The sequence below is a fragment of the Bacillus rossius genome, chromosome 7 (genome assembly GCF_032445375.1).
Source record: "Bacillus rossius redtenbacheri isolate Brsri chromosome 7, Brsri_v3, whole genome shotgun sequence".
Classification (NCBI taxonomy): domain Eukaryota; kingdom Metazoa; phylum Arthropoda; class Insecta; order Phasmatodea; family Bacillidae; genus Bacillus; species Bacillus rossius.
In genome coordinates, this window is record NC_086335.1 from 70,298,034 (window position 1) to 70,308,562 (window position 10,529).

At 37.5% G+C, this 10,529-nt stretch overlaps 1 protein-coding gene across 1 annotated transcript; it reads left to right on the forward strand.

The window, feature by feature from the left end:
• The first annotated feature begins 3,146 nt into the window (after window positions 1-3,146).
• Window positions 3,147-8,882, forward strand: LOC134534624 (acanthoscurrin-2-like). The gene is made up of 2 exons (XM_063373111.1): window positions 3,147-3,158; window positions 8,286-8,882. Exons 1-2 carry the CDS (start codon window positions 3,147-3,149, stop codon window positions 8,880-8,882), a joined length of 609 nt encoding a protein of 202 aa, XP_063229181.1.
• Window positions 8,883-10,529: the final 1,647 nt, after the last annotated feature.

A 10,529-nucleotide genomic window follows, 5' to 3' on the forward strand; every position in this document is an offset into this window, starting at 1 on the left:
ATGTTCTACATCCACCAAGAATTTTGTGACTCTATAAAATTATTTAATTGAAACAATTGGAATTTACACCTTTATTTGCCAAATATTTTGGTCACGTGTTACTACTGCCGATTATTCCAATGAAATAATTTTTCTACACCCACAAAATTTGGTTTTGTTGCATAACTTCATTCAGTTAAACAATGTTTAGTCACTCAGTGCTCCATCTCTATTATTTATAGTAAAAATGTTGTTCAGACCCAACTTTATAGACGTATTCCAGAGTTGGGACTTTAGAACATAAGTCGTAATAGGTTTCCAACATATTTTGTCATGATAAACCTGCAGCTGAACTTGGTCGGTGGAATTTAGACTCGCTCTGTAATTCAGGAAGTAATCTGATCACTCATTATATTGCAATTAGTTATGCCCACGCTTCTGATTGTTTCCTTGCAACTGTCAGCTACCTACAAGATAAGTCATTGTTCTTTTTTGGCCGAATCATTCAATACGTGTTGGCTTCCGCTTTGGGTGGCTGTGATTGGTGTGCCTGAACTAAACCCAGCCAACCACAAAACACAGACAATGCTGCAAAGTTGAAACACACAGTTGGTCTAGAAATATTTTCGCGATAGGTATGCGGCTCTAATTGTAGATGATTAAGATCATTTAGTGATCGAATTGTGGTGCAGACCCGGCGATGAAATACATGGTCCATCCAAAGACGATACAAACGTTGCGAGCGAGAGGCCTATCTGAACTGTGCTGCTATCTGTCGGCGAGTGTTGGAACTCGCACGACACAGGATTCTGAGGCCGGGGCAAAGTGATGGCCTTCGACAAATTTCGCCTCGGGTGGTCTTGCCTTGGTCGAATTCCCCAGCCGTCTTCATGAACCGGTTTTGAGTGATGAAGTTCTCTCACGTATACAGTTAAAATATTTATTGGTTAGGTTATTAATTAATTTAATGTTAACATAGTTTCAAACATTAATTAACAATAATCGATACACGTGTGGAACGCTTCGATATCCACACGATCGTATATATCCTGGTTTTGGGTATAATTTAGGGCATACCATATATTATATATAATTGTTTACCAGTCCAATAAATTTGTTTCGCTAAGTACACTGCCCAATATAAATCACAAAAGATTTTAAAAAATCTAACACAGAATTACAACTCATTTATACTGTTCTCTAGAGATTGCACATTCATATAAAAAGCTGATACTTGTGCTTTTAAAATTTTAAATGGGTAATATCCCAAAAATAAAATCCTTTCCGGCACAGCCTACTAGCGTAGGTAAATTTTGAAGTACATTTTTATTCTGAAAATAAATAAATTCTATAAACTTCTAGATCATTTTAAGAACTTAATGTACATAACATATTTATGGTTTTCCAATACTAAAAAAAGATCGATTAAAATATTATGTGAAAATATTACGAATATTTTTAACTCAATGTACTGAGAATTGAATAGTTTATTATGCAGCACTGAATAGTTCAGAACGAATGTCATATTATATGAAAACTAAAGTAATTATTTATTTTTTCAACCATTTGCAGCAATAGTATGACTAAATAGTTTCAGACAAAAGTTTTAGATAACAATTTTAAGATTAATACTAAATTAGTACAAATTAAATTTTGGGTCTATGAAGGGAGTTATGATTAATTTTGTCATCCAACCCTTGTTTTTTCATGCCCGTTCAGTTATGGTTGGTCGTATCAAATACGTATTCAGACAATATTTTGGTTTTACTCCTACGAGTTATAATACGTTCACACGGATGTGATATTTTCAATATTATTTGAGTTACAGCGGTTTTTCTGTTTCTAAAAAATTTATACCCCTTCGGTCGGATACTGCCCATTAACGAACTCGACAGAGATTTTCCATTAATAAACTTAATGTATCAGTTGGAAGTGATCTGTGAAAAATCAGGACAGTTATAGTGACTAAAAATTGTGATATTTATCTTTAAACTTTTGAGTTGCCGACGGTTTTGGTGTCTATGGACCATGAGTTGCAAAAATATATATAAATATTTTCCGAAAATCCCACCATGGTAACGGCTACAATAGGTAGTATTTCTTTGGAATCTACTTAAAATATACAGTGCATGGTAGCTTAAATTTATTCTTTGTTAATTTTTCTTAGACTCACAAAAAATGTTTTTAATGTGAGTTGAAAATTTAAAAAACTTTTTAATAAAAACAATTTAAGTGCAAAATTTTTGATACCTACTAAGAAGGTGAAATTCTTAGTGGAAATCAAGCATTAGATTCACGAAATGGTTCATAACAATGGGAATGCTTATTCGCACGTCATACTCACTTGCGGATGGGTCAGCATGTATGATGTGAAGCGTCTAGCATTTAAGAAACCTACATAGGTACACATATGATCTGCAGAGCTTTAGAAGAAACCAAGAGATTTTAAAATTTCTCAAGAAACCAAAGTTGTGTCTGTTTACGGAACCACTTAAGAATACTTGGATTAATATTTTTGTTTCCGAAACAGATTTCTAGAAGAAAGAAAATGGTTAGAACGCCTACTTTAAGATAAAATATTTGACATAAAACACCCGGTAGAGATTCTTGAAATTTTTCAAGGGACTTGCATTACACCTTTGTCTTCATTTCTTCGTTATATAATGTCATGGTTACAGCACAAATCTCATAGATTCCCTACGAATGACGCGAAGCCATACGTTTAGAGGCGAAACTCCATTACACGCACCACCGAGCATCACACTTACCATTCCGCTTAATGACTAGGCTTCTGCACCCAAGGTGTGGGACATACCCTCATTTTTTACGTCTGAAGCCGAGAAAACCAAAACTCAAAGTCATTTGCAGAAGTCTTTGGTCGACGAATACAATATCACAGACAGTTATTGTTGTTTTGGAGGTTAAGTCTGACAAACAGAAGCCGCGGGTGAAGTAGGCTGTGTGTAATCGCAGCTGTCGCGAAGGTCGACAATAACTGCTGTCGTCACCACGGGGGCAGTTGTCACAGCCGAGCAGGTCCCAATGCCAGCGGGCCAATGGCGATTGGCCGTGTCTCCCTCGGCCGCCGACTGTGACCACGGCTGCCGTATATAACCACGTGACAGGCCGCCGTCAGACACAGCGCTACCAACACCCCCGAGTGCAACATGAAGCTCCTGGTGAGTGACGTCTGTCGGCGTCCCCGCCATCTTGGGTCTTCTACCGTTACTTCAAGTTCGACTGGTAGATTACTGGCGTTACAAAGTATTTAAGGAAGGGTATTCGTGAAGTAAGCACCGTTTGTTCATTGAAAATAATAACATACTCGCGAGAAAAGGTTTTTATTGGCAGTTTTAGTTTCATCATATCTACTTAACATTTTCCACAAAATCTTCATTCAGTTCCAAACACTTTTCGTAACCCTACACAAATTTTTTACCAGTTAATCGCCTGGAAATTTTACCAGTTGACAATCGGAATTATGTAAATTTTGCTATAATTTTTGATCCACGTTTCATTAAATAAATTAAAATGAAGCCCTTTTAGTTAAAAAAAAAAACTGTAGCCATCTTTTTTTTTTTCGGCTTGAGTACGGATATTGCTTAAACGTTTTTCGGAGATGTTCACTGAGCGCCTGAACGTAGGCTACACTCATTGCGCATTCGTAGTCCGTGAAGCCTATGGCCAAGGCGTCCGTTCCATTCTCAGGCGGCGAACGTCTATACAGAGGAGTTAAAGAAACTGGTGCAGCGTTGCGGAAAGTGCTTGGAAATGATTGGAGACTATGTAAAAATATGATGGAGATATGTAGTAAATTAAAACTGCCAATGAAAGCTTTTTCTCACGAGTTTTTTAAATGACGAAACGGATCTTAATTACCGAATATCCCTCGTATAATAGCTTCCCAAGCTTTCGCACCTAGTTAGGATGTTATGAAAATGAGCAGGTTTCAGATTCGGGCTGTCAGGGGGAATTAACAGATCATTTTACACTGGCTAATACAACTGCCATAATAAACACATCCAAGTGCACAAAGCTGGTGCCTACGCTAGATTGCAAGCTGTGTCGAAACGTTTGTAAGGCCAAGATAGCGGGGTTTAGTTGCTCTTTCTCGCCATGTCGGACTGTGGTTTTTTTGATAACACAAACTTTCACGAAGAAATACTTTGAAAACCGAATTGTAGAATTATAGTTGTAATGAATACTTGTAAAATGAACCAGGAGTGACGGATTGTGACACAATAAGACAGACATGAACATAGACATAGTCTAACCATTATTTTGACATTGGAAAAATAGCAGGTAACGTTTAGCGTATCTATCGAGACACAGTTTTTCAAAACACTTTAAGATGGAATGGTCATAGAGTGAGATAGTCGTAGGAATTACAGTAACAAATAAGAGTAAAGTAATGATAAAACATGACTTAAGTGGAGGTTACACTGTGACATTTATAAATCGATTGTATTTTATAATCTGTTTCTTCTTAATATACAGAGCTAATAAAGTGAATCGTGCATTATTTTTATAACAATTCAGTTACGTACATAATATTCATTTAATAATCTGGTTGGTTTGTAGAAAAAATGTAATCGGTGGTTGCATTGTCGGATTATTTATAAGCGAAAAGTTGGGAATATGTAACTGCTGACCTTAAGCCACTGGATGGAACACCAACGGAATGCATTTCTGGTGACAACAGGAGTTTCCTGAGAACAACCGCTTCCTCACGGCAACGTCCGTCACGTTTCCTGGAAGACAGTTCCGGTACAGACTCGCCGCTCGTTGAAGCCGAGCAGACACCCCCAAGCGTTCCTGCAGTCACACGGAAACTTCTTTGTACAGAAGGTTCTGCAATAATACTTCCTCTGTACTTCTCTCTACTTTGTACATTGTGTACGAAAGATTCCTTGAAGACCAGTTGCCAAGAAATAGTCTGTAATACTTCAAGGACGACAATGGAACTTTACAACCCATGGCTATGATTATTTTTTTGCATATATGAAATATGGTTTTTAGAAATAATACTGAGTATTTCTTACGAATATTGACGCATTATTTTATATATATTTTTTTAAAAACCACGAAACCAGATGATAGAATATACAACAATGTGAATTGTTTTCGTTGTATCTTGCTTAATTATGTACGCATTTAACACTGGAAAGCTGTTCAGTAAATGGTTTTCAAATAACTTGAACTATTGCAGGTATTGGGACAACACAAAGCATAAATGTCCGGGTGAGAACCCATTACCAGTGTTTCTGCGAACACTATTTGGTAGTGATACAGTTGCTTTCATGTAAATGCACAAATTTACAAATATGTATATAATTTGACATGAATATTTATGTTCAATTTACAAAAAAAATAATAATTTCCAGTGAACTTTGGAGCGCGGGTGGCTGGGGTGTTGGGTTCGCATCCCGAGAGATATTAAAGAGAGATTAGGCCCCACCTCTTGGATTTTCTTTCTATCTTTTGGCTGCAATCCTAATTTTGAACCGTTTTCCTAATATTTGGGTATGCCAAGGTATAAATAATATCTGCCAGACCTTCTGTACCTTGTTGCAACAACATATTTACTAACAGGCTCTTGTCTATACGCACCGCGAGGAAATTACGTATTATTTCACGCAGGCGACTACAACTGTCATGATAATCACAGCACTTCACAAGTGTTGACTTCAGCAAGTAGCCAAAGAAAAGACCTATGCCATTTCAAACCAAAAATAATAGCACAGGAGCATTATTGCAGGCGGTGTCAAAATATTTGAAACTAGCTGCAGTACCCAGCGTTGCCCGGGCTGAACACAGGGTGAAGGGGAACTGTTTAGAGATCAGATGTAGTTAGTAATTGTCTTCTTAATTTGAATGGCAAGTGTGCAAAATTTTTTATATCACTTTCAGATCCCAACAGACGTTCTGCCAGTTTATAGTTATTTACCTGGTCTGTATGTAATCTAGACTCTATAAAGCAATATAGAAAAAAAACTGAAAAATAAGGGATTACTAATATTGAAAAGATTCCATTATCTAGCTAATGCTCGGCATGCATTGCAATGCCTCATTCAGTTTTGTTTTGTAATATGTTTGAAGTAGTTACACATATACAAATAATCTATCCATGTCTCTAAATATATATTTATCTCTATCTACATCTATAGTCCTATATATCTATGTATCTCTCTATCTGTATTTATCTCTTTATATCTACATATATACCTCACACTATCTCTATGTATTCTTTATGAGGGTACTGATTGCTTCGTTGTTAATATCACACGGGTGTTTTTTATTTGTATGGGAAAATTATGAATAATAAGGCATCTAGTGCGTGGCAACAATGTTAATAGGCAATAGGAAATAAACTTCTAGCGCCTGCGGCATTGTCAATACACACTTCGTACGTGTTCTGCATGTTGTATCTAACCCCCTCCAACGCATTTGATTCTAAATTGGACTTTTAGTAAGGACCCCTAATGTTATTGATAATAAAATATAGCCTATAGACTTCCTCGATAAATGTACTATCCAACACTGAAAGAAATTTTCAAATCGGACCGGTGGTTCCTGAGATTAGCGCGTTCAAACAAACAAACTCTTCATCTTTATAATATTAGTATAGATTTCAAGATGGTGAGGCCTAAACCCCTCTCAACCCGCCTAGCCCACTTGGATTCCATTCCAAGCAGGGTTAAATTATAACGTGTCCGCAAAGTTGCAATCATAGTGACATCCCCCTGAGTCGGTGGCTCTTCTCGGGTTACTCCTGTCTTTATACCCACGCTATCGTGTCTTCCGACCTTATTCTATGTGACACTCAGGCAATACACGTGTCTCCATATCCTAACTCGACACCATTCACTCCCTCACCCTTCTGCAAATATGGCCCTTCAAGAACATCTAATACCTTCATTCATTTTTATGTATTTATTTACCGTTCTAATATTTACTTGTGGTATATTTAAAGCGAGGACACCATTATCTCACATATAACAAGAGGGAAACTCAATTAATTACTTTGTAAAAAACCAAAATTAAATGTATAAATGATATTGGTGCATAGTTAGATATTATTTATTTAAGATAATAGCTCAAATAATTTACTAAGATATTAGTTATCACTTTTGGTTCGGCACCGGTAATTTTTTCATGTCTGCACTGTTGATTTCCCTGGTAAAAATATCTAGTAAGGCTTTTTGTTTGTCCAATAATGATGCAGTTGGTCTGTTAAAAAAAGCCCATTAACGTACTTGAGGAAAGATGTTTACATGTTTGAAATACTCCTGTTAAACATAAGCTCAAGAAGAAGTTGGAAACAAGCATTTGTTTGATGAAAAACTGGACGTCACATTTTATCACACTCGAGAGTCTATGAAATATATTTATTTCGGTTTGTTTGCAAAGAATGAACCAAAACAAATGTATTGGAAATATATTTAAAAATTCGTTCTATCCCGCCAAATGTTTTGCGTTTATAACAAAGTAAAATTTTAGTAGTTTCTCACAATAATATGTGAGTTTATATTGCACCTCAGTTATTTTGGAAATGTTTTTTAACTTTCTGACAGACATTCCTGTTGATAAATGCACAAAACTAAAATTTAACATAGTGGGGTTTACAACTTTCCTGATTGAAAACAATTTCTTTTGGCCAAAATTAGTTTTTAACGTTTTATTTACTGAAACAACATTTATAGATAGTTCAATAGTGTCTAGATTATCTTAAATGAAATACTTATAAATACTGTCTTTCGCGAATAGCTTTGGCAGTAGGATAAATATCCACCCTGACTATTGTCCCTACGAGGTGATTCAATATTTAGACATTCTTTTCTCAGAAGTCTTTTACTATTTTCGTCTCAGAGGCCCTAAGTGTGTGGCCAATAACTTGCGGTCCATTGGCATTTACTTCTGCTTACTTGCATCTACATGCACTTTTCAATGCCGAGAATAAATCTGCTAGCCGCTATAACTTTGGTTAAAAAGTACCCTACTGAATTATTTTTGTGAAAGGCCAAAATACTTATGTGATAACGGAATAAGAATGTTATTGCTGTAAAGCTATGGGTACAATACAAAATTAGTTGTTGTTGACCCAAAAACCATTTGGCACCCCACATAATGAACTTTTACTCAATACTTGAAACTGCCTGTGAATCACTGAAATGTGAATATCATTTTCCAGTGAAACTGCACTACTGAGCGGTGTAAATGTAGATGCGCCCGATCATATCAGTCACACCAATGAACACCAAACAGCATATCGTGGTTCAAGGATATCGGGTTTTGTTGTTCCACAGGTGGTCACCCTACTGCTGTCCGCCTGCTGCGGCGACCACGGCTCCTCAGCACTCAGCAGGATACACAAGAGATCCATGATGGGTGGCATGGGCATGATGGGTGGCATGGGTGGCATGGGCGGCATGGGTGGCATGGGCGGCATGGGTGGGATGGGTGGCATGGGAATGGGTGGGATGGGTGGCATGGGCATGGGAGGTTATGGTAGTGGAATGGGTTGGGGAGGCATGGGCGTAGGCATGGGTAGGTATAAAATGATGGGTATGAAGAGCATGGGAATGGGTGGCATGGGAATGGGTGGCATGGGAATGGGTGGGATGGGTGGCATGGGTATGAGTGGTATGGGTGGCATGGGCATGGGTGGTATGGGTGGCATGGGAATGGGTGGGATGGGTGGCATGGGAATGGGTGGCATGGGTATGGGTGGTATGGGTATGGGCGGTATGGGTGGTATGGGTATGGGCGGTATGGGTGGTATGGGTATGGGCGGTATGGGTGGGATGGGCATGGGCGGCATGAAGAAGATGGGAATGATGGGCATGGGCTACGCACCGATGTTCTCCTACGGCATGAGGAAAGGGTACGGATTCATGGGCTAGACAGTGTGCGTTGAGCGTGTGCTACCAGACTTCTACCAGTGCGCGGTGCCTACGCCAGGAGAGTGACTGAAGTGACGAATCAAAGTGACGCTTCGAGCATCGCACGAGGAAGATGAGTGACTTGATTTTCACTGTGACTACACAGTCATACGAAACATTATTAATATTATGTCTTTTAAAATTTTACTGTAAAAAATTAATGCAAAACCATGATGGATTATACTCACTTCATAAATCTACTTAATTATAAGACTTTTTAAAGACAGCAGTGTATTGTAATTACTTACTAGCATATGTTATAACATTTGTAAATACTACTTTACATTTGGGAAAAAATTTATGAAAATTTTTTTCAAAATATACCACATTTTCAGTTTATTTTTCTTATAATAATACGTTAATACGTTATAACATTTGTAAAGACTACTCTACACTGGGAAAAAAAAAATGAAATAAATTTTTAAATATGCCACATTTTCAGTTTATTTTTTTTATAATAATACGTTAGTATGTTATAACATTTGTAAATACTACTTTACATTGGGAAAAAAAATTATAAAAAAAATTTAAAATATGCAACATTTTTAGTTTATTTTTTATAATAATAAGTTAATATGTTATAACATTTGTAAATAGTACTTTACATTGGGAAAAAAATGAAATAATTTTTTTAAATATGCCGCATTTTCAGTTTATTTGTTTATAATAATACCCCGAACAGTTCCAGGAAGATCTCAGACCGCTATCGAGACACGTTTTCGGTCGACAACCATCAGCTACGAGCTAGAGGAAGAACCCAGCTCCGTCTAGCAGCTAGCTCGTCATCGAGCCCTCATAATGCTTGTCCACAGAGCCATGTCTCGTATCCACGCGAGTGAACAGATACTGGTTTTTCACATAATTTAGGGAATACCACTAACTACACAGAATGCCAATACAAAGAATGTCCCAGATACCAAATGTTATCAGTATCGACCGTAAGCGTTGTAGAGTGTTGGTCGAACGTCACAATCAAAGAGTAACTCAAAACAAAGTATATTTTTGTGCTGTCATCATTTGTGGTTTTTTTTTTCGTTCTCTTAGTCCATTTTTCTTTGTTTGTTGACCATATTCCTGTTATGGAATATTATGTGGTCTTTATATCCTGTTGACAACAGGATAATTTGTTTTTTTGTCTATTGGGTATTTTTTAGTTTTCTTCTACAGAAAAAGTGCTTAGCAATGGCGTTAGTCCGAAAGCTTACATCAAGTAACTCAAAACAGGTTTGGATAAGCGCATGCGAGAGTACTGCTCTTTGGTTTTCTCTTGAGAGAGGAAATAATTTTGCGTTTCTGCACTTTGCTGAGAGTGGCAACAGGTTGGAAGCCACTCCTCATTGGAATCTCTTTGCACGAGAGTGGTCGAGAGTCCAAGTCCCTGACCGTTGGATTGGTCGTAATGGTCGAGATGACAGAGCTCTTTTCCGCTGGCCTCCACGTTCACCTGACGTAAACCCCATGCGATATATTTTCCTTTAGGGCTTTATAAAGGATCGTGTATGCGTTCCGCAGCTATACGTAATGATTTTCCAGAGTCGAGACACAGAATTTCGAGAGGCTATTTATTTCTTACATTACTCTGGACGTGTCAACCAAAGTGTGGGGGAA